We start from the raw sequence: 25,131 nt of genomic DNA on the forward strand, positions 1-25,131 counted from the left end.
GCTCTCTCTCTCTCAAATAGTCATCTCTAAAAAATAAATAAATAAAATAAAATATATCAAAATTATTTGTATAAATGCCCTGAATGACAAACAATAATAACTTACTAACTGTAGTTTTCATATGACTAGAGCTTTGCAGTCCGGAGAAATACCTTCTGTTTATTGAGCATTTACTAAATGCCAAGCTCCTTCATGTGCATGATGTGATCTAATCTTCTGAGTAGGCCTGAGAGGCAGACATTTTTATCCTCATTTCACAAATGAGGAAACACTAAAGCGTGGCTAGCCCAGGTCACTGCTGGGAAGCAGCAGACCCAAGACCTAAGTGCCAAAAATAGTTTCGTTTATTTACTTTCTGAGTAGGTAATACACACACATGCCACGATGTTTACCAAGGAAAAGGCCAAGAGTGAAAAGTGTCTGTGTCTTCCTCCGACCAGGCTCCCTCCACTGCCACGCTCAGATCACCCACTCTGTCCAGTTCTTGAGTGTCCTTCCAAGATATCCTTGGTATTTACAAGTATGACCACGTTCTTCTGATAGCACAGTTGCCTCCCTTGGGGAAAAAGGACATTTGAAGTTAACCTGAGGAGACAATGCCTTCTTTCAGCCCTCCTGGTAAGCTTCTGTTTAAACCTTTGGAGCTCAAATACCAAATGGAGTATGTTTTTGTGTTTTCCTGGGAGCTGGTGGGATGTACTGAGAAGAGCATTCAAGTTCATACCCAGAGCAGATGACTTCACCGCTTGGAACCATTTCTGAGTCTCAGAAATGGAGACACATGTCCCACCTACCTGCTGTGAGGATACTAGAAGAGAGAAGAAGGGTAAAACATCTGGCATCCTCCTTCCTTCTCCTCCTGAAGGAGAGCCTACAGTTTCCCCCGTGCTCCTTTCAGAATACAGAGAAAAGGAAAAGCAAACACCCAAATCTACACGCTAATGATCAGCTTTGACCTAATTCTACTTCAAAGCGTTTCCGTCTCCTTTCTATCTCCCACTACCTCCCACCCAGCTGCCAAGTATAGAGAATACACGAAAACTTGGGCCAAATGGGAACCTGGAATGTTCAAGCCTTTGAGAAAGCAGCTGTTTGTTCATGTATTACCCTGTTTGTGCCCCTGTCTTGTTTGATTACAAGAACCCGTGGGGAGGAAGAATCCTCTGCACTTTGGTCTACACAGTTCTCTTCCACCCTTCATTTCACTCCCCAACAATGCTGTGAAAACAGCGAAACTGTGGTTCAGAGGTTCATGCTTTGGCTGGGAGGCATGAGGCAGAAATGAGGCTAGAACCCAGGTCTCTCCCCGACCACCTCGCCTCCCACTGTCTCTAGAAGTTCTTGATGGGTCATCGCTAATGCATCAGTTAGGATGCGCTGGGCTGCCAGCAACAGAAAATCCAAGTCGCACTTGCTCATGTAACTGGAAATCTAGAGGTTGGACGGCTTCAGGATCAGCAAGACAGTGGCTCTGCGCTCCTTCTCTGCTCCCCTCTTGCTTTTTTCCCCTCCTCTGTGTACTGGCTTCATTTTCAGGCTGGCTTCCCTCATGCCGGAATGATTTATTGTACTCTAGACTCCACATCAACACATCACAACGTGCAGAGAAAGGAGAGTCTCTTCTTGTGTCCCTTTTACGAATAAGGACGATTCTTTATAAGAAGCCCCAACAAACAACCCCCTTGCGCCTCATTTTCTCAAACTGGAACAAATCTTGTGGCAGACATCTGTCATACTTGTGGTCACTTGGGCTCTTTTGAACACTCATCCTTTGTTAGGACAAGTTTGAAATTATCAGTCCCACCTCCCCAAAGCAGGAGCCAGACTTTGTTCTCCTGACACAGCCACGGGTCTTTTACTCAAGAGTTAGTGGTGCAAGAAGAAAAGCATGGAGTGTGCCTTCTCCTCCTGCCCCTCCCCTCCGCTCGCCCTGCACCCCTGCCCACCACACACACACACACACACACACACACACACACACAGTGGAGGCATTAATGGCTGCAGAGGAAAGTCAAGCTCCCGGCCCAGAAACGGCTGGAAGGCCGTCTGTAGCATGTGCATCCAGATCTTGGTGTTGGTGGCTGTTTTCTTGTCAGCTCTGACCTGTGGAAGGGTTTGGGCCAGCTTGGCCGGAAGCCTGGCTTTCCAGCTCTCCCTATGATCTTGCGAGCCACCCATTGTCCTTTCTATAAACTTTGGAAGTGCCGAACCACCCAGACTCGGCTTCTGTTGTTGCAGCTAAGAACCTGCCTGATGCACACACCCGTTCCTGAGCACATGGCTGGGGCTGGACCTGCGCCCTCCGCTGACCCGCGTACACCTGAGTTCCTGAGCCAATGGGCGGTGAGAGTGTTGGGATTTCCCTTACGCCAGTCAAGACCAGCTCTGAAGTTCAGGGTGCGGTCAGCTTCCCAGGAGGCACAGAGGGTCATATGGGAAACCTAAACAGAAACTGGGATTGCGTGAGAAAAGGGGGGATGGCTGCTTCGTGGGCAGCCCACAACATGCTGAGCCCTTCTGTGTGAGAGGCTCTCTGGGCTGACCACTTTCACCCTCAAGCAACTCTATGAGGTAGGTGTCACCCCCACTTCACAGTCGTGGAAACAGCCACAGAGACGTTAAGTAACAAGATGATAGAACTCACAGGCTGGAATTCAAACCAGGCCTCTTTGACTCCAGAGTCACTTGTACCATTTATACATCGATTCTTTTCACTCACAGGTCTGTGGCTTAGCTGTGGCTCTCTCGCATTTGGCTCCAGCTGCCAGTTGGGTTCAGGTTGGCTTCATGAACTTCCTCATTTTTCTTGGACCCGTGGTTACTCAGTGGCCCCCCAGATTCTTGAGGTGATGAGGAAATGTTCTGAAACTGGATTGTGCTGTTGGTCGCACAACTCTGTGAATTCACTAAAACCCACTAAATGATACACTTTTGAACGATTGAATTTTATGGTATGTGAGTTACATCTCAATAAAACTTTTATCTAAAAATAAAAGAACGCTAATCAAAGCATCTTCTAGTGGAGGGAGCCCAGTGAAGTCAGGTGGCCCGGGTTGCTCAGAGGAACACCACCTGGAGATCCTGAGGATTTGGTTGTAATCCCAGGTCTGTTTCTTGCCAACCTTAAATGTCACTCTTTTGGACCTCCGTTCCTTCATCACTAATGGGAAGAGGCTTATTGGATCAATGCTTCCCAAGCTTTTGTCATTTGTGAGCCCCCTTCATTACTTTATTATTTTTTTCATTAACATATGAAAGGTAGAGGTCTGTGATTCATCAGTCTTATATAATATCCAGTGCTCATTACAACACATACCCTCCCCGATGTCCATCACCCAGTTACCCCATCCCTCCAACCCCTCCCCTCCAGCAACCCTCGGTTTGTTTCCTATGATTAAGAGTCTCTTATGGTTTGTCTCCCTCTCTGGTTTCATCTTGTTTCATTTTTCCTCTCTTCCCCTGTGATCCTCTGCCTTATTTCTTAAATTCCACATATCAGTGAGATCATATGATAATTGTCTTTCGCTGATTGACTTATTTCGCTTAGCATAATACCCTCTAGTTCCATCCACATTGTTGCAAATGGCAGGATTTCATTTTGTGATGGCTCCATAGTATTCCGTTGTATATATATACCACATCTTTATCCATTCACCTTCATGATTTTTGTTCTATCACTGTGCCAACCAAACAATTATTTACCGATTATTATTTACTGACTTTTTAAAATTAATTCACTTTTTTTTTTTAACCTAACATCATTCTAAACAAAAACATTCATAAAATCATGGGTTTGCTGGGCTGCTTGTATTTTCCCCAGACACATTAAAATCAACAATAGATAGCAAACTTAGAAATATTCCTCCACTCCCCATGTCACCAGTCTTATTCCTCCCATTTGGGAACCCTGACCGAGGGGTCTCCAAGGCTGGTCTACAAACTAGCCCACCGGGGAGAAGACAAGCTCTGCCTTTGCTCCTCCATCAACGAACCAATGTGGACATTTAATCATTGCTTCTTAGGACTCGGCCTTGCCTGTGGCCTAACCTTGCTCTGGCTGTGGGGATTCCTGGTCTGATCCAAGAGGAGGACTGTCCCAAGGCTGACTCTGTTTAGTAATCCAACTGCAAGTCCCAGGAGGTGCCCACTGAATAACCAAACACAGTAAGCCATGCTGGGGATGGTTACTGTTATTCTCATTTTGCAGACTGGGAAGATGGTCTCAGAAACGTTAATATCCCAGAAAAGGAAGAGGCAGAATTGGAAACCAGATCTTTTCTTAATCCCCATAGTTTTGTAACTGTATCATAATAGGCACTGGAGCTGGACATTTTGGGGTGGATGTACTTGCAGTCTCCATGAAATCAGTCAATGCACGTAACTGTCACCTTTGCCTGTGGACGGGATCCACATGGAGGAAGGGGACGCAAGTGTGGCTTCCAAGATAAAAGCCATATTCACTGAATTTCTAGTATTTCTATGTATCAGCAACAAACAGTAACAATCTCCCCAGACCTCCTCCATTATGCACATCCCACTTGTAGCTGCTAGTGCAAAATCTCTATTCCTGCTAGTCAGGGACCATGTCTTTCTCATTAATTGCTGCATCTACCACACTCAGCCCAGTATTTGGCACAGAGCAGGCCCCTGAGAAGTCTGAGTGTAATTCACTGATAGCCCCTCGCCTCAAAGATCCTCTAGCCCAGAGAGGAATGGGGTAGGCTGAGTCAAGCCCACAGACAAGGGGCAGGATTCACCACTGTGTGCAGGCGCCTGCTCAGCAGGCAGGAGGACACTGGTAAGCCCATCAGCCTTGTACCCCACATGATCGACACGTGTCCGCATCCCCTGCCCTGGAGCAGACTGCGGCCGCCACCTGAGTCCATCTGTGGAGGTGGTTTCGATCTGTCCAGATAGGAGAGCAGAGCAGGGATGCATTTATTCTAGCCAACAAATAACTATTGACGAGCAGCCCCATACCAGCCCCATACCAGTCACCATGAAGGTGACAAACGGCCTGCGGTGAGCCCCATGCAGGGCTCCCGAGTACAGAAACCACCAGCCTAGGCCTGCCAATTCTCTGAGCCCTGTTCTTGCCACAAGAGCATGGCCTTCCAAAAGAGATGCCCTTGCTGCCAGAATTAGGAGCTTTCTTCCAGCAGCACATTCTAGAAGGCTGCAACTGGGATTTCTGTATGAGGGGCCTGTGGTGGGCTAGGTGCGTGGCTATAATGGAAACAGGACCCATCTTGCCCTAGGGAGCTTCATATAATGGAAACAGGACCCATCCTGCCCTAGGGAGCTTCAGTATCTAGATGAGATGGTGGGGGAGGGGAGGATAAGAAGGACCTGCTCGCAGAGACCTAGACCAGTGTCTGGGAACCTGGGAGAAAGGAAGCCACAGGCAGAGGGAGGGAGGAGCACCTGGTTAGGGTTAGGGTTAGGGCACCTGGAGCGCTCTGTCTGGGGCTTCAGTAACCTGGGGCTTTCCGGCTGGTCCTTGTCATGGGATGGGGCACTGCTCCCTAATGTAACAAGCCCAGCAGCTCCTTCTGCAGCCCCCGCCCCTCTTTGGACCTGCAAGAACAATGGACACGAAGGCTTTCTGGGTTTTGCTTCCTGCCTTCAGAAATCTTTCCCCATGAGGAACCCGAGCACCAGGGTGTGCCCCCCTGGAATGCCTATGCTCCCTCGTGTGGACTGTACCACTACCCAGCCCATCTGGGGGCATTTTCAGTTATCCGTGCAGATCAAGGACAGAGAACCAGGCTAAAGAGCTTTGGGGAAGCTTAAGGAGATGATATACGATAATGGTTGGTCTACACAAGGTGGCTCAACCTCAGCACTGTTAACGTTTGGGCCAGATCATCCTTTGTTGGGGGGCGGGGGGCCGTCCTGTGCACTGTAGGATGTTTAGCAGTGTCCCTGACCTCGACTCACTGCATAATACAAGCAAGTCCCCAGTGGTGACAACCAAAAACGCCTCCAGACATTTCCTATGTCCCCTGGGGGTAAAAATCATCCCTTGTTAAGAACCACTGGTGTACAGGCTTGGAGTTTGCATCCTGGCTCTACCGTCTGCTAGCTGTGTCAGCACAGAAAGTTAGTTAACTACTAATCTGTGCCTCAGTTTTCCTATCTGTAAAATGGGGATGACAATAATAACTTCCTCATAAGATCGTTGTGAAATAAGTTAATACTTGTAAAGAATAGTGTCTAGCACATAATAAGCACTCAACAGATGTCAGCTATTGTTCTTACCATAGAAACTAAATTGCATCATCCAAGTGCAATAATCCAAGCTATACCTTTTTTTGGACTTTTGCTGGCCCGTTTTAATTTCCCTTATATAAATGTGATTTTTTTTCAGAAGTTGATTTTAAACACCATTCTAGTCTGTTCATCATCTGAACTATTAATTGTAATTAAAATTTACTGCTAATAAAAAAAAAGAAACCAAATTGCAGATAAAGTGGATGGTCAGAAAGACTGCTCCATAAATACACGTTGAGTACACAAACAAGAAATTTAATTCAGTCATTCATTTTCTGCCCTGCTTATTTCTGGTAAATTATTTGAGGCAGCTTAAAATAAAAGCACAGGGTGCCTGGGTGGCTCAGTCAGTTAAGCAACTACCTTCCGCTCAGGTCATGATCCCAGGGTCCTGGGATCCAGTCCTACATCGGGCTCGCTGCTCAGCAGGAAGCCCACTTCTCCCTCTCCCTCTGCCGGCCGCTCCCCTTGCTTGTGCTCTCTTGCTCTCTCTCTCTCTGTCAAATAAATAAATAAAATCTTTAACAAATAAAAATAAAACAAAATAAAAGCATACACCAATGGAAAATTCAAAAAATTTTATAACCCAAGGGTAAATAATTTTAATACTTGAAAATTCATACAAATCAAGAAATGAATCCCTAATATCACCTAGATTAATAAGGACAGGCGATAAACACAAAAGTTTATAGGAGAAAATAACTTAACATGGAAAAATGCTCAACAGAGACGTAAGAATTTAAATAGCAACCAAAAATAACCTATTAAAAATGTGAGATTAGCAGAAGATGGTGAAACTGGCACTCTCATATATTATAGTTAGAAACATGGCAAATTAAAATTAATTCAGAGATCAGTAACCGTTAAAACTGGAGGAAAAACTGAAGAGAGGAGTTAATTTTGTCACAAACTCAAAAATGAGACAGAGTGTTCCCTTAAGCAACAGATAGAATCCCGAGCTTCCTAGCAGCCACTGCGAAAAGAAGAACACAGCTAAGGGAACTTACCCCCAGGACCTCCAGGAGAGATCAGTTTTGTTCACTAGGCTGACAAGGAACTGCATGAGTCCTAACACAGGGCCTTGAGTCACGGAATTAGACAAGGTTTCAAGGGTGATACAACATAACAGCCGGCTCAGCTGCAACTAAGCTTATTTAAAGCAACACACACACACACACACACACACACACACACACACACACACACACACACGACTCTACAGCTCTGCGCTGGCCGAGAATGTGCCCTCACCCACCCACTCCCCAGCAAAGAATGAATTCCCTGAAAACGCCCACCCCTGCCCAGCAACAGAGGGCTGCCGGGGAGAAGCAGCCTCTCCCCGCTGCCTGCCTGGCTGACCTGCAGGGCGCCCCCCAGGCTGACTGGGGCCCCAGAGCCAGTCATCTGCACATGCGGCCCCTCAGTGGAGCTCGGCACTGCGGAGACACTGCAGCCAAACACCCCACCCCCACCCCCTGGCTCAGCTCTGAATGGCTCCCTGGGCTGGAGAGGGAGGGAGGGTGGAAGGGAAGGGGCCAGCTCTGAATGTGTGGGATAAAGGAAGTAGAGGCGCAGAGTGCCGCCCCAAGCAGAGGAAAACAATCACCTAAGCGTGACATGGCGAAAGCAGCTCCTTGCCCCCGTAGCTGCCCTGTGCCTCAGTTTCCGCTTCCGTAAAATGGGGAGAATATTCACCTCACGGGTTGTTGCGAGGATTAGAAGAGTTCTCCAGGTAAAGTGCTTAGAGCAATGCCTGGCACGCTATCATTGTTATAATTCTTGCTCTGGGCACACTTGTGTGGATACCCCAGACTTAAGCAACATGTCTCCTGGAGGGGCTCATGGGGCAGCGGGTGCGACAGGAGAACTTTCTGAACTTCTTAATCGCTGTGTAACCCTCAGCCTAGAGCCAAGCAACGGGACCAAGTATTAGTTCATGACGGATGGTTCATGACTAGCCGGGGGTGCTAGTCGCAGCCCTGCCACTAACTCCGGCCCTTGCTCCAGTCTGGGGCTCAGTTTACTCACCTATAACATGAAGTGATGGGACGAAAGAATTCCTAAATTTGACTATACCTCAGAACCGCTTCAGGACATCATAAAATGCAGATTCCCAGGCTCTGGACGTGGAGACTGAGAATCTGCAGTATTTAACGCACTCTTCGGAGGATCCTGACGTTCAGTCCGATTTGAAAGCCCCCGACGAGATGAGCTCTGAGGCCCCCTCCGACATTCACACGCTAACCGTAGAGACTCGGAGAAGAATGGGGCTTGGCATGGCCGTGTGCCTCGAGGTCTGGGGCAATGGCCGTCGCCGGTGAGAGCTCCAGACGTCATGCTAGTGCCCTTGGTGCTCTTCCAGCGGTGAATCATGCCCAGAGGCAAGAAGTTATACTTTCTGTCTAATCAAACACTCCATTTCAGCACTCTACCTCCCACTCTGCGGGTTTTGCTCGTGGGGTTGTAGGAAGGAGCTGGTGGGTGCCTTTCAGCACAACCCCTCGTGAACCTGAGGGCTCCTGAAGTCGGCCTGGTCCTGCCAATACCCCTGGTGAGATGGCTCTTGACCTTGGCCCTTCCTTTCCATTCCCACTGCTACCACCCTAGTGCAGGCTGTTAATACCTCTTGTTTGGACCATGTGACAGTTTCCTACCTAATCCCCTGCCCTCCAGTCTCTCCCCTCTTCATGCTTCTCTCCATGGTATCAACAGTTACTTCTGATTGCATTATGTCTCTAGCACACAACCCTCCACATCTGCCAAACCTAACTCCTCAGACTGTCATTCAAGGCCTTTCAGAGCCTAAACCAACCCACATTTTTGCTTTCATAGCTTATTACATTTCTCTTCCATAACCCCCTCTGGCCAAGAGCCACCTTGGGCTACAGTTAACTCTCTTGAGTTTTTTTGATAGAGGGTTTCCCAAACTTGTATACTGTGGAACTCTCTCTCCCTACCTCTGTCTATATTTTTTTAATTTATTTTGGGAGAGAGAGAGAGCACTCGCAGGCGGGGAGGGGAAAAGGGAGAGAGTCTTAAGCAGACTCCACACTGAGCACTGAGTGCAGAGCCCGACGCAGGGCTTGATCTCAGGATCCTGAGATCATGACCTGAGCTGAAACCAAGAGTCAGAGGCTTAACCTTCTGCACCACCCAGGCGCCCCTACCCCTGCCTATTTATCATGGCAAAATACCCATAACATTTCACGGATACTAAGTGATTCATCGTACTCAGTTTGGGAAACACTCCTCTATGCTTTTCCATCTGTTTGTCAACGGCTTGACTCTCTATTCTAGAATCTGCTCAGATCTTGAATTCCAACTCAGAACAACCATCTAATGTTGTCATGCCTGCTCTCTCTCCATCTGACTGTTTCTGAGACCGCCACGGTTCTACAGAGGTCTGGAAGCTAGAACACTACTCTCTTCCCACCCTTATTCCTTCTTTGCCTTCCTTCCTGAGCTGGTACCACCTTTCTCCCAAAAGTTGAATTGCTCAAGGTCCATCTTGATTTACTTAAGTGAGCATAGTTGACCATTCAACCATCTGCGTTTTCCCAACTTCCAAATAAACAGCCTCCACTTCTCCTTAGCAACTCAAGCAAGTGAATATCCACCTCTCCTGGGGTAAATATCTACCTCTCCTTGGCCTGCTCCCTTTCCTGCATCTAGGACAGACATTGTTGATTGATCACAGCACTTGCTCCTAAGTCCCAGATGGGAGGGTAGAGATTCAGAATCCTTCTCCAACACCACTCCCCGGGCAGGTATTATCCATCAATCAGAGTTGGCATGCCAGTTGAGACAGTCCTACTTACCATCAATGACCTAATTGATTAAATAGCGAATGTGTTTACTAGAAAAGGTCTGTTGAGTTTCAATTTCAACTCCCTCATGGAACCTCAAACTAGAGTGGTCTCTAGCTACACTCCATCTACTCCAAGCCTTTCAGGCTAGAGGATCTGGGTTGTGGGTAAGGATCTATTAGAAGTCTAACTTGGCATAAGACCTGGAATAAGACTGCCAAGGTCGGACAGGCTTCCACTAACAATAGTCCTGGAGCATTGTCCACCTCCCATGTCTTTCTCATGACAGACCCCACAGAAGTGTCTGGTGAGCTGGCTCGTCTCTAGACATAAAGAAGAGCACCTGAGAGGCTACAAAACAAATGACCAACTACCCCTAGAAAAACAACTCTCCGGGGCAGACCGCAATTGGAGACGCCTTCGATGTCCCAGAGCACCAGCAAGGTTTTCAACTTGGCCTGAGCTGATGCAACCATCAGCAATGGAACCAGTACAGTGGAAGGACTGATATCTTTGGTCCGATAACAGGCTGCTCCAGTTTCTTCTCTCTCCTCCTCCCCCTCCTTCTCCTCCAAGCTGATCACATTTCCTTGGTGATTTTCATGCTTAGTCAGTAGGTCTTAGGGGACAAGTATGAATTCCATAGGGACCTTGTCTGTATAAAGTACTCTGTACTAATGTTATCCTCTGTATCTTCCTTCCTCCCTTCCTGCCATAAGCGTTTATTAAACACCTACTACGTGCTATGTGGCGAGCACCCCTGTAGAAAAGAAAGCCCTTGAACTCGGACTGGAGCCACCAGGAGAGGCTGTGTATTAAACAAAGATAATGCTACTGATGTGATCAGCAGAAAAATGCATTTCAAGTTGTTTCCTCTCTTCTCTAGACCTCAAAAGAGCTATCACTGTGTGGGAGAAAACTGAGACCCTGGAAGCTACAATGCAGGAATTCCAAGGAATGCTACAAAATCATGAAGAGCCCCCGTAGGTTGAACAAAGTTCTCAAATCCAGGATACTATAAAGAGAGATGAGCGGAACACTTCCTAGCCTTGACTTATTGCCAGGGACTATTTTAATTGTTATATAGTCACTCCCTAAGTCCCTAAAATAGCACTAGGAATTAAATACTCTTATTATTGTCACTTAAAAGATGAGAAATGGAGGCGCGAAGAGGTTAAAGGTCTTGCCCAAGGCAGCAGCTAAGAAGTGGTGGAGCTGGGATTCAAACCTGTGTCATCTCTTTGCAGAGTCCTAAACTACCTGAAATATGGACATTTAAATCAACAGAGTGCTAATTCATGGATTGGAGTGGGGTGGGGTGGATCACTGGATGAGCTTTTTACCCCCAGACTTCCTAGCAGTTAGAGACAGAAAGGTTTTGAAAGATGGGAGCACAGGGTGCCTACCATCCCTGCCCCCCATACTTTTAAGGAAGGCTTCTTAAAGGCTAGCCATGCCCCAGACCCACCCACATCTCCTAATGTGTTCCTGACAGCAGACTGGGGCCCCAGTGCCTGACCTGAAGTAAAATCTTCATGTTCTCAAATGCCACACATGGAGACAGATTTGCATGGGTCCCTTTATGTACTAGCAAATTCTATTTCTGCCTGGAAAACCACATGATGTAAATGGTACCCACTGCAGCAATGTCACCGGTCCTAGAAGCCCGAAGCCCTAACTTCTAGACTGGACTCTACCACCTACTGTCCCTTGATGAGGTTTTTTTCACCTGTAAATATTTATTCATTCAGCAAACTGTTTTGAGCCTTTCCACCGTGCCAAGCACGGAGCCCTAAGCCCTGAAACCACTAAGTTGAATTCAATAGTTGCCCCCAAGGAACTCAGGATTTGCTGGTAGAGACAGACCAGGAAGGGGATACTTCTGACACACGGTGCCCTCCCCGGAGCTCCTGAGAGCAAGGGAAGGCCTCACTCACCCTGCTCCTCCCCCCAGGGAATTTGTGAGGCGCAAATGAGATCATACAGGGGAAAGCTCTTTGTAAATAGGAGAGGGTGAGAATGAGGTGTGTGGGGAGGCAGAGGGAGAGGATTTCAACCCAGATGCTGTCTGCCATGTCTGCAGACCTTGGGCAGGCAGCTGGCCAAGCTAAGTGCTCGGCCTGGGGCTGTGAGCCTGGGTGGGGCCTCCTGGATGCGAGAGGACCAAGCCTGAAGCTCTGGGCTCATTATCCCAACAGGCCAAGCCCAAACCTTGCTTCCCAGGCCGAGCAGCTCTGGGCTCTGTCCTGGCAAGAACCTAAACCTATGGATATTACTTTGCTTGGGGCTAAGAGGTTTTGTCACCCCCCACCCCACCTCACTCCCTGACCTCTCCAGGGTCCCAGCTTGAACAGATCTTCCCTCTATTGTGCAGCTGGAGAAGCCCTATTTCCATGAATCCTTTTATATAATGAGAGAGCCCCCGAGGAACGGCGGCCAGAGGTGACGCCAGCCACTGCCGTTCGCTGTGCTGAAGCGCCACCTGGAGGCCAGTCCTAGTTCAAACGAATGGGTAGGTAATGCTTTCCAATGGGCCTCAGCAGGGGAAACAAGAGGAAAAGAGATGCTCAGGCAAGAAAATGGCAGACGACCCCTAAGAGGACCCCATCAGTCCCGTCACCAGCCCCACATCGTCCACCGGTAAGACAGACATTCGAGGGCTGAAATGTCCCAGCTTTTCACTGAGACAGGCTCTCCTCCATGGCCAGGGACCAGTGTGAGACCACCACTGTGTCCCACAGATTCTAAAATCTGGATCCAAAGAGAAAACATGCAAGAAAACCCTCCAGTTTGCCCTGCAGCCCAGACCCCAACCCATCTGATCTCCTATCCCACACTTCCTACTCTCTGGCTAGCTTGGCAAAAGGGATTTTCAGTGGATAAGGCCTCCTTTTGGGGAGAGTTTGTTGATTCTCCTTACATTTCTGGAATCGGCTACCCTACACCAAGCAGGAACACACATTTATCGTGAGCCATTTATTCAGTAGTCGCTGGATGAGTCTATAAAGACATCAACAATAAGCCAAGAGTTCAAAATCAGCATGGAGTTATTTTTGCCTGAAGAAAATCCAAGCCAGATGGTAGCAGAGTATCAGGAAAAGTAAGCCAAGCTCCCAAACTGAGCAAGGAGGTTTAAAAAAAAATCCTCTTACTTTAGGTTTTTCTGCTCACTCCTTTGCCAGACCAGCAATTTAGCTTCCTACCAACTGGGTTTACTGAACTCTTTAGTATCATTGGAAAACAAGATACATAAAGTATTCAAGGTCTCGTTGTCCATCAAAGCGTCCTAGTCCACGCTGTTGGGGACAGCAGCTGTGCGCACTATCCAAGGAGTACCCTCAGAGGCGACAACACGTCTTTGCCTGCAAGCGGCTGCTGGTCCCTCTTCAGGCCGGTGACAATTCAAACAAGGGGCACCCTTCAGAGTAAACCCGGAGGAGACTTGGGGAAAACTAGAATGGGGTTTGAATCTATTAAAAAGCTTACAGCTGTCCCTCACTGACGGGCCAAAGGGCCCAGAGGAAGTGAAGTTGCTGTTTCCTTTAGCCATACTCCCAAATAAGTCAGATTTACTGAAACTGAAGGGTTTGCTTCTCCACAGTAGAAACAATTCCACTTGGTGCTTACAGCAGTCTTGACATGAGATCTTGAGGTGAGTAGTGTTATCATTGCTGTCTTGCAGAGAAGGAAGCGGAGGCCAAAAGAAGTTGAGTAATCTTCCTGTAAGCAAAGTAGCCAAGATGTGAACCAAGTGTTCTGCTTCCAGTTCTCCCAATACCATCAACTACCATGGCATGAAGCCAACATATTAAGTACTGAAGAGAATATTCTGAAAAGCAATCCGGTTTGCCACAGATTGTTGCAAGAATTCTTACACAATCATTAGAACTATGTTACAGGGTGGAATGTGTAGACCAAGGAAGACCCCCACTGAGGAATAATGCTCACTGGAAGTCAGCTCACACAATACACTTCTTGGGAGGCTCAGAATTTCTGGACTGAACAACAACAAAATTCTCCTTTTTTCCCCACTTCCTTCCTTTCATTTAAGCCAGACAGGCTCTTTGTCCCCTCTAAAGTCCCATGCACATGTTTATAATTATTCTTGAGAAATGATAAAGTGAGTTCCCTCTTGGGAGAGTTAAGAAGAACAGCTAAACAATTGGAAAAAACAGACACAATGGGGACAGTGATGAGGGCGGGTCTATGCACCTGGAAAAACCACAATAAAATGCAGAGCTGGAAGGGGCCTCTGAGAGCACCTGATAACAGTCCAAATTCTCTTTGGGCAGAAGACAGAGACCCAGCAGTTAAGTGACTTCCCAAGATCATGTTGTCAGTGAGAGGCAGAGCTGGTCAGAATCCCAGTCCCACTGACTCCTAGTTGAAGGCACTTTTCACTTAATCATTGTTTTAGGAGACTGCGTCTTATTTCTAAATAAAATCCAGCTAGCAATCCAAATCTCCAGCACTACCCCTGAAATGACTCTTTGGGGAAACTGTTGACATTCCCCATCTTGAGCTGTCCTGGATAGGGAAAGGAGGGGAAGAGAAAGGAAAGAAAGGGAAAGGAAGAAGGAGCTTTCCATCCTGAGTCCCCATAACAATAACTAACAGCAGCTAAAATTTATTGAGCGCTGTGCTGGGCACTGTGCTTAGTACTTTATATGTATTAGCTCGTCTAATCCTCTCAACAACCGCACCAGGTAGGCATGATTATTTCCACTTTACAGATAAAGAGGATGTGGCCCAAAGGACCTAAGGCAAGGGCTTAAGCTCCCACAACTGGTAAGAGTAGTAAGGACTGGAGGGTTGTAGCCCAGCTCTGTCCTACATCAAAGCTAGTTCTCTGAACCAATGACTTTTAAAACCATATGGCTGGAGCTCAGTCGGTTAAGCGTCTGCTTTTGGCTCAGGTCATGATCTCAGGGTCTTGGGATCGAGTCCTGCATCAGGCTCCCTGCTCAGCAGGGAGCCTGCTTCTCCCTCTCCCACTCCCCCTGCTTGTGTTCCCTCTCTTGCTGTGTCTCTCTCTGTCAAACAAACAAACAAACAAACAAATAAATAACCATATGGTAAATGCAGGGCCCAGGGAAACTCAAATTTTGGCCAACCACAGGGAATTCTCATGCACTGTCCTGTTGTCCCTGCCAAAAACTGCAGCCCCTGCCTAGCTGAAAGGGGGCATTTCCACCCTGGTAGCAGACTGGGGACTTGAGTTTCTTCCTTCTTCTGCCCAGACTCTTTAACTGGGAGGTTGGGGAAGAGTAAGAGGAGCAATAAGGAAGGAAACATTCAAGACTGGAGGTTTTAGTAGGGTAGAAAACAGACAGGTTTGTTTTCTAAACCAAAGGTATTCTAAAAGCTACACCCTGCCTTCAAGAGCTACAGAAGAAATTCTATGCCATTATGAAACTCTTCCACCACCTTCAGCAACCATTTTGCTAACAAGTCTTGCATCCGCTAGAACTTAAGACATAAGAAAGGAGTTCAGGGCAAAAGGAACCAGTCATCTCTCAACTGGAGTTTCTCTTTATAAAATCCCTTTCCCCAAGTGAAGAAAGTAACGTACCCAGCCAGCTCTTAGGGCCCTCTCTAAATGAAGGCTGCCCAAAGGAAGGAGCACTGAGACTTTCCACAGGGGAAGATCAGAAGGTACTTTTCAAACTTCTTACCTCACTGGGTATTAGTCTTTCGAGCTCAAGGGACCTTTAGGAAACAGTACACCTTTGGCAGGTGAGACGGGCAAGTAAGGTCTACAAAAAGTGTGAGAAAATGCCGGTGCTTGTGGAGGAGTGGGCCCAGAAGGCAAAACTCCTGCCAACATGATGCATTGCTTTTTCTCCAAATCTGCTGTTTATTGCAATTTTGTGCTTCACCAAAATTCTCAGCACCGCACACTTGAATCTTAACCTTAAAGTTCCTTTTCAGTGAAAGCATATCAGTGTAGTCCCCGAGCCACCCCCAGGTTACAGGTATAAAGAACAGGGCCCGAGAAGCAGCAGTAATTCACTGTTTGCAACAACCGTATTTCTTCTCTGCATGGTTTCCGGCATAGAGCATATACTCGTGCACTTGGCTCTGGAGCTCACCCAGAAGAATAAATAATTCAAGCCAGCCTCGATCACTGCCGACCTTAACCACATGCCTATTGTTTTTGAGACAGAGGAATTCGCATCAGCTTTGATGGAGCATTTAAAAGGTACACAAAATTAAACTACTTGATCTGGCATATAACTCAAGAGCGACCAGTCATTCCACACACGGTATTATACTTATGGTGGTAAAAACCTGGTTTCTTCTTGGGAGAGAAGAATAAAATAGGAACTTAAAGGCACTTACTCTTGAATGCTCCAAATAATACCCTGCTTCTTTGTTCCCAGATGCACTCAACTTAATGGGTACGCTGTAAATACGCAGCGGCTTCTTGCGTTCCGGCGTCATTCAGAGCTGCGGTCGGGGAGGCTCATGACATGTGTGCCAGGCGTCAGAACGACAAGCAAGCCAGCCAGGGTTCGTCGGTTTCATCTCCAGTTTCTCTACAGGGCTTTTCAGTCTAGAAGGCACCGACCCAGGGGCAGAAGACAATGTGGCTCAGTACAGAGAACACGGGCTTTGGAGTACGTGGCTGTAGGCAAATCACCTAGCCTGAGTTATAAGAAAATTCTGCCAACCTGGCTGTGTTATTGGAAGACGGTTCGTGTGCTCGGGCTGTCATAACAAGATACCACAGACAGGGTGGCTTACACAACAGCTTTTTGCACAGTTCTGGAGGCTAGAAGTCCATGATCAGTATGTCAGCAGGTTTGATTATTTCGGGACTCTCCCTTGTTGGCCTGCAGAGGGCTGCCTCTTGCTATGTCCTCACATGGGCTTTCCTCTGTGAACATGCATGTCTGGTGATTAAATTTCTTCTTATAAGGACACCAGTCATATTGGATTAGGGCCCACCCTGCAGATCTCATTTTAACTTCATTACCTCCTTAAGACATTATCCAGTCACATTCTGAGATACTGGAGATTAGGGCTGCAACATCTGAATTTGGGGGGCACCCAGTTCAGCCGGTAACAAAGACTAAATGACAAAGGTGATAAAAGGTCACATTTTTCCTGTCTTTGGCATAAAGAAAAAACTTGTGCTTTGGAATCATAAAGCATTACTTTTGGGCGCCTGGGTGGCTCAATCAGGTTAGCGTCTGCCTTCTGCTCGGGTCATGGTCGCAGGGTCCTGGGATTGAGCCCTGCGTCGGGCTCCCTGCTCAGCAGGGAGTCTGCTTCTCCCTCTTCTCTTCCCCCCGCTCGTGCTTTCTCTCTCTCTCAAATAAATAAAATCTTTAAAAAAAGAAAATAAAGCATTACGTTCAGCTCCTTGTTCTATTGCTTGGCTAATTATATAAATTTGGGCAAGTTGATTGTCTCATCATCTGTAAAATGAGAATAAGAGTATCTCCCTCAAAGGGATTGTTGTGAAGATCAAGTGCTGAAGTGCTTAACATACTGGAAGGGGTAGGCAGAATGTAGTTGCTATTACTGCATTATTTCTTCCTAGCAATAATTGTGACTAATGCTTCCTATTAGCCTCTTTTTGTCAAAGTGCTTTGGCAGCTAGCCTTGGTGATGGCCGGTGAACCAAATAAAAAAAGTGAGAAATTTCTGTCCTAGGGACTTCAAGAAACATTTCTTGGTTGGCTGAATAAAGACAACAGCAGAGGTGGCAGCTGAAATTTCCCCCAATGGAGCCTTACTACAGCGATTACACAAGTCCACATCAGCCCCCAGCATCAGACCGTGTCCCTCCCAGTATGATGACCCAGGCTCTTCCTCTTCCCTTAACCTAGCTCATGACAGTTTCTCTTCTAACAAAAGTCAAAGGCAGCCCATCCGGAGAGCTCTGGCCAGAAAAACAGCAGGACTAGAAAACAAGCCGCATGCTACCAAAAACTCCACCATGCCAGTGAGCCCCTTTAGGGCAGGGGTTGTTGGCTGAGCTGAAAAGGTGTTTTAAATCGTTGCTTCCAGTCAGGAGGGCCTCAAAGGACAGAAGCCCGGTTCTCAGTTTCGACCATTTCAAACCAGCAAGAATAAAAGGAACCTCCAGAAATGAGTAAGACCAATCCCCATCATGACACATAACCATGTCATTACATGGTCATTACATGGTTACAGCACCGTTCCTCTAACAGGGGTCTACAGATCTGTGCCTATCCATAAACTATTTGCTACTGGTCCATGACAAAGCACCGAAATCAAGAGTAACGTTTAGAAATTTTAGCAGCAGTTTGACAGTAATTTTACGTCCGTTAAATCTATAATAATTTTATGGTTGTTATTTTTGTCTTATTTCATTTTTCTAGAAATTCATTCTTACTGTATCTTACGAAAGTACTGGTCCATGGCCACTAGTCCAGCAGCACAGACAGCTTCAGTGCTGGGTTACAAGCTTCTAAATAGCTGGGCGTGAACAACTCTCCTAATTCAGCACGATGTGGCTACTTGGGCTCCAGTATATCCCCCTCCAAATAAAAAAATACAGTAAAAACCATAGCATTTTTCTTCATTCCACCTTGAGAAGAAAACGGTAGTCTGTTTTCTTATCAGGAATATAATAAAAACCAGCTTCCAGGATACATTCCAGTCCAAACTTCACCATACTGGAAGTCATCAATGTCCAGAGGACATTTTTCTTCAAATATTTCTGAAGACCCCAGCACAATACTCTGTTCAGAACTAGAAGGTATCAGTGGGGACAATTCTGAATGTGAGACACAAAATCGGGATTCAAGTCCTGGCTTTACCGCCTAAAAGCTTTTTGACATCGTGTAAGTGATAATCTCACCAAGCCAAATTCCTTAACTACGAAAAATGGAGATTAAAGTTATCTGCCCAATCTGTATCTTAGGAGTGTTCTGAGATTCAAGTAATGTCTGTGGAATGTGTCCTGTAAAGAGCAGGAGAAGAACATGATGGGAATGGGACGAGTACTGTGGGCCCAGCCTTCAAAGAATAAATAGGAGCTTTTGACAGACTCAAAAGAAATAGTTCGGGGGCGCCTGGGTAGCTCAGTTGGTTAAGTGGCTGCCTTCGGCTCAGGTCATGATCCCAGGGTCCTGGGATCGAGCCCCGCATCGGGCTCCCTGCTCAGGGGAGTCTGCTTCTCCCTCTCTCTGCTGCTCCCCCTGCTTGTGCTCTCTTGCTGTCAAATAAATAAAATCTTAAAAGAAAAGAAAAATAGTCCCTAATATAGTACAGTGAGGAAGCTGACCAGAATACTGACATTCTTCAAATATTTTGTTAATTTTGATTTAGAAAAAAAAATTTGATTTAGAAAATGATGCCTTCAGGGCACCTGGGTGGCTCAGATGGTTAAGCGGCTGCCTTCGGCTCAGGTCATGATCCCAGGGTCCTGGGACCAAGTCCGGCATCGGGCTCCCTGCTCAGCAGGGAGCCTGCTTCTCCCTCTGCCTCTCCCCCTGCTTGTGTTCTCTCTCTCTCTCTCCCTGTCTCTCATGAATAAAATCTTAAAAAAAAAAGAAAGAAAATGATGCCTTCAAATCTTTCCCTGTGTAGAAAGTACTCTTATTTTCTCATGAACTATTAAGTGTGTTTGTTTCCATCCATCCCGCCAGGCATCTAGCACCATGGTGGACACAATGAGGGAGGCAAAGAAGAGCACACAGCACTGGCCGTTGGGAAGCCGAGGGCTGCAGGGTGTTCCGATGGCAGGCTCCAGACAGTATGTGACTCAAACACAGCAGAAATGAGAGAGGGGAAATAACTTACACAACTCTTTGGGGACCCCCTCAAAGGACCACAAACTTAAAAATACACCATTTCCCTCCTATACTTCAAGGCAACAGAAGACGAGAAAATCGTAATGTATTTTAGCTTTATTGGAGACATATTACAGTAGACAAACAGGTAGACAAACACATGCCTTATAAAATATACATTCTCATGTGTGAGAAAATATAAATAGATACTAGGAAAGGACCACACTGAACAACTTGGCTTATAACTCTCTTTCGGTACATCTAGTACCAGGGCTGCTCAGACTGACCTCCTCTGATGGGAAAAAGGGGGAACAGAAGAGGGTAGAAATAGTCTATCGATCAAGAGGCCACTTTAAGTAGCCAAGAGATACTCCAAGAGCACTTGACCACCTGATGATCAATTTCTCTTTCAAGACAGTTATAGTTGATAAAGGATCACTTTACTTTTTATCTAAAAACAGGCTCATTATCAAGTTGTTTTTTCACCCCCACCCCACTCATTGGTGGAGATTAATAGGGCTGCTAAGAAACACTGAACAAACAACCTTAAGGGAGCAGGTCCAAATATTACTCTTCACACACACACACCAACACATGCACACACGTGCACACAGATACACACACATGTCCCTATTACCCACAAAATCTTCAGATGATTCATGGGCTTGCAGGTGTTGTTTTGTAAAGAGCAGCTTGTAATATATCTCTTAATTCAGAACTTGTTATTTGTGTCAACAAACCAGGCAGTTGTCCAAAAAAGAAAAAAAAATTAAGGCTAACTGATGTTGGTTGAGACTGTACTCTAAACCAAAAAGTTCTAAGTTAGAAGCAGGAGGGAAAAACATCTGCCAGACTGAACTGGGAAAGAGGCCACGTCATAGAAGAATGAGACATTCCTTGCAGGTTGCCAAAAATCTCAGCTCAACCTTGTAAGGCCCAACTGCTTCACAATTACCTCTGTAATCTGCATTAAGAAGCAAACTCAGAAATGGAGCACATAGCATTTAAAATGGCAGTAAATTTACCCCTGTTGCTCCATTATCTCCTGGTATTTCTGTGGATATTAAAATGACTGGAAAAGGCTATAACGCTCTTGGGTAAAATACTGGGTGTAAAGCTAAACACAATTCCAATCCCATTCCAACTAAGTCCTGCTGGTAAGAAGAAACAGGCATAAAAATTAAGGAGTAAAAAGGAGGGTCATAATACATTATATAGACTCTTAAAGTTTTTATTATGGTAATGCCATTTGTGTTAGTAACTAGTTATAGATTTCTTCAGAAGTGTAAGCCCAGACTTTCATGTTTTTAGCCATTAACACAGAACAGGCTCCTTTTGTCAACCAAAAACCAAAACTCTTGAGCTGAAAAAAATTTAAGTGCTCTATACTTACTGTATATAAAGGTTTTGAAGGGGGAAGTTTTAAGTCTGTCAGATGGCTTCTGGAAATTTCCCATGATAAAATTGAGAGAGACCTAAAAGTCATCTTGCCCATATTCCATTCTTAATGCAGAAATTTCTTCAGTGCTATTAACAGATGATTATTTAGCTTCCACGTGTACTTTTCCCACAAAACACGGATTATTCCAATTATCGGACAAACCTAATCGTTAGATAATTAGTTTATATAGTATTACTAGCAAGTGTATACTGCACCTCCCTAATAACTTCTGCCCCACACAACGGGGGCAGACATGACCCCTGTCCTCAGGAATAAAGAGTGAATTTAATCCTAATTCATGGTGACACTTTAAGTAATTAAAGACTCTTATCCTATCTCCCATCTCTTAGGAAAATGGGCAAGAGTCTAAGTTGCCAGACATCTTAATGTTGCTTTTACAACCCCCCAATGGGCAGTGTGAAGGCAACTATTTTTAAATATGAAAGTTACCTTTCAGAAAAATACACATAAAACACTCTGAGATGGCACATTAGAGGGTTTCTGATACTTCGTATCCCATAGAGTAACTTGCACAACTAGGGAGAGCACTTTAGAAGCGGCTGAATGACAGAAACCCAATGGCTTATGTAGAGACCACGTGCCAGTAGGGTGTGTGGAGTTAAAGGAAGATGCTATTTCTTCTTCCGGGTAGACTTGAAGAATCGGGCTAAGAGGGGGACAACTTAAGAGAGTTTACGTATCCCTACTGATACAAGGAGATCACTGGGTGAGGGGCAGACATCTCTCTCTCGGCATTTTACTTTGCCTTGCTTTACAACATCCCTGATTTAAGAGGCATTAGGCAGACATCACACTGCAGGGAAGACACACTCATGAGCCACTAACCCTGTTTACAGTAGAGGGATAAATCACTGCTTGGTCAAAAACATATGCAATAATGAAAAATTTCAGCCAAGTCCTTCTCCTAAGATTAGAATTTATTAAATTTATTATTATTTTTTTAAAACCAGGGGTAGGCTCTTCACGTTTAAACAAATTCTTGACTAGTTCTGTAGTTGTTTCGGCAAGCTAGGAGTATCTGGGAAGGCATCTCAGCCACTGGTGTTGACATAAGGGAGACCGTGGCCATTCGGGAGACCAGACCGTGACAGTCGTAGGAGGAACAGGACCCCTGCTAGGGCAGACGCAGCACTCCTGTACTCTAAGTTTTCTCGGACACTGGTTCGCAGCCTGGTTTTCGGTTCTGTCACCCTAACAGCCGATGCTCACCTGCAGCCTCATTCTAACTACACCTTTTCACTCAAGAAAAGTCTGTCAGCATTTGAGTGAGAGTACAGGATAGTAACAGGATTACCTGTACAAATGAAGACATCTGAAAGGTAAGGGAGCCACAAACCAGCTACAGATTAGCCGCAGGGCCCCCCTCACCTGCTTCTGATGCTCAGGCATGCGGCGGCACCAGCATTCAGAGCCGCTGCTCTGGACAGCCGTCGGGGGCTTCCATCGAGTCAACCCTTGTCGTTCACTGAGACGGTTTCAAAGCAGAATAGCTCTTCTCCTCGAGAATATTTCTTACACTGTCCCTCCTGCTATGGAGGAAGTGAATCTGGCTCAAGTCAGAGTAAGCAGCATCACTCTCGTTACTCTAACAAACATTTCGTGAAAGCAGCTTTTTATTAGAGGAGCAGAATCCTCCTTGGTTCCTGGAGGCATCACAGATTCACAGAACATTACAGCTGGAAAGGGCTTTAGAGCATCCAGTAGAATTCCCTCATTTCATAAATGAGAAAATCAGGCTAAGAAGTAGACACTTGCCCCTGACTGCACAGCCAGTAAGGACCAGAGCCAGGAACAAAATCAGGTCTGATTCTAAGTCAGCCCTGTACAGATAACAGTACAACCTAGTAAGGAAGAAGAAGAATCACAAATTAAAAGGATGGGAAAATAGTGATACTTAAGAAGTTCGAAGTAAAAATGAACAGAGGCTGACAGTTTGAAAAAGAAAAGAGAGAAAGGCTTGGTGGTACAAAACCGCTAAAGAGACGCCACTGCCTATGGGAGAAAAAAACTAGGATTGAGAACTAGTATGCAATTCAACTTTGTGGCAAAAAGCGAAGACATTATGTGAGTTTAGAACCCTTGAAATGCACAATAACTTAGAAATAGATATTTTCATTTAAGTGATGGGAGTCATCTAGCACATAACTAGTACTCACTAGATTGAGAGGACAGAATCTGACAGCCTAAGTAAGGAAATCCGAAAGAACAAAGAAAAAACGAACTTTAGTCCATTACATTCCATTAGAAGTTCTTTGTTCATATAAAGCTTTTTGCTATCAAAAATTCAAGAGAACTTTTTGGCTTAAATAATCACTTGTATAAACAAGGAAAACACTCTAAAGCTTTACAGTTTATGAATTTGTGCACCTTCGACTTACCCAAAAGCACTCTTCCCTTCTTAAGATATACTGTGCCTTGGTAGAAGAAATACAAAAAAACAAACTGAAAAGAAGCATCTTTGGTTTCCTCATCAACTAAGGACTTTGCTGAAAGATATTCCCAAAAGAAATTTTCTCTCTGTGCACATGGCTATGACAAGACTGCTAGTCTTTTGAGTCTTCTTATGCTATTATTACCTGGCACTTGTAAACAGATGGCAAATGACTAGATGTATGAACTTCTAGGTATGAAGAAAGTGGTTAATTACACCAAGACTGTGTTTGTGTGTATGCAATCACTAGGTACCCTGCCTCTATACATATACTTCTTAACAAACACATTTTTAAAACTTTAAACAAAGTCTTTAGGTTCACTAAACCAAGTCATACAAAATCTGTGGTCTGAGAAGCTGCTGTCAATATTATAACTGGATATTATATATAATTTTGGCATATCAAAAATATTTACAATGCAGCTAACACATATGGTCAATGAATACAAAAATTATTTATAAATGCACATATATTTACAACGAGATCCCTGGGTGACAGGGACCAAAAAAAAAAAAAAAAAAAGATTCACAAGAATACAACACCCCTTGATGTGGTAACAGTTGGTCAAGCCTGGGATTCTTGTCAAAGACCTTGAATATCAAAGCCTCGGTCTCAACTAGATGCTTAAAACCACTGAAGAATCCCAGACACACCTCCCAGAGGGCTCCGAAGTTATTTCTGTTCCTTGGAAGACACAACAGAACAGTGATGTTTTCTCAGAATCATTCTGCAGGTTGAGACAATCCAGCATGTTAAGCAGCAATGAGGCTCTCCCTAATAGGCAATGCACAGCTGGGCACAACCCCGTGGAACCATCAGCAAGCACAGTTGTCCTGTATTTTCCTCTGCCCGTGTTGCACATGTTTTATTAGATGTACCCATTTCTGTCAGCCGTTTCCCCTTCTTCCTCAGGAATAAGCCCAAACAAATGCCTGGCCCACCTCGGTGGGGTCAGATGTAATTGCAGACAGGGTAAAGCAAATGCTGACTTTGGGGTTTCTTCTGAACTCTGAGGTAGTAAATACAAAATGAATTAACTGGAGTCTTGGCCCAGATTTCAGCCTGGAGTGAGGTTCATGTGCCCTCACTACCATCTTGAATGTTCCGAGTCCTACTAAAATCAAAAGCATGGTCGTGCAACCTGTGACAGGGCGTGGGGGAGGCAGAACCCTCCGGGCCACTCTCTGCCAGACCCTCATTCTGATGGAGTTGTGGTGGCTCAAGGACTGGCTGCTGGGAAAAGGGAGGATGAGGCAGGCCTAGTTCTTTGCTTATGTTCCAAAGAGGCCGCGGCAACGTTTCTGAGAACAAAAGACAATAATCAGTGGCAAATGGAAGTTCAAAATTAATGGTCTAAAACTTCATTTTCTTTTACCCAAATCCTCCCA

General features: G+C 45.7%; 1 protein-coding gene and 1 long non-coding RNA gene across 5 annotated transcripts in view; both read right to left on the reverse strand.

Annotated features, from left to right (window-relative positions):
* Positions 1-326: 326 nt before the first annotated feature.
* LOC144381753 (uncharacterized) lies at positions 327-17,031 on the reverse strand. The gene is made up of 2 exons (XR_013447535.1): positions 16,422-17,031; positions 327-556 (listed from the first exon to the last, which is right to left on the reverse strand). It is a non-coding gene; the product is annotated as an uncharacterized LOC144381753 (long non-coding RNA).
* Positions 17,032-19,951: 2,920 nt separating this feature from the next.
* The window catches only part of LRIG2 (leucine rich repeats and immunoglobulin like domains 2), a 62,561-nt gene continuing 57,381 nt past the window's right edge, over positions 19,952-25,131 (reverse strand). For 3 of the 4 annotated variants that reach the window (XM_036088489.2, XM_036088488.2, XM_036088492.2), the window contains one exon: positions 19,952-25,044. In XM_036088489.2, coding sequence (XP_035944382.1) covers positions 24,818-25,044 — 227 coding nt within the window. In that variant the 3' untranslated portion in view covers positions 19,952-24,817. The remainder of the gene's footprint in view (positions 25,045-25,131) is intronic. The other variant, XR_004916174.2, reaches the window with a different exon arrangement.

This window comes from Halichoerus grypus, chromosome 5 (assembly GCF_964656455.1).
Source record: "Halichoerus grypus chromosome 5, mHalGry1.hap1.1, whole genome shotgun sequence".
In the NCBI taxonomy this organism is placed as follows: Eukaryota; Metazoa; Chordata; class Mammalia; order Carnivora; family Phocidae; genus Halichoerus; species Halichoerus grypus.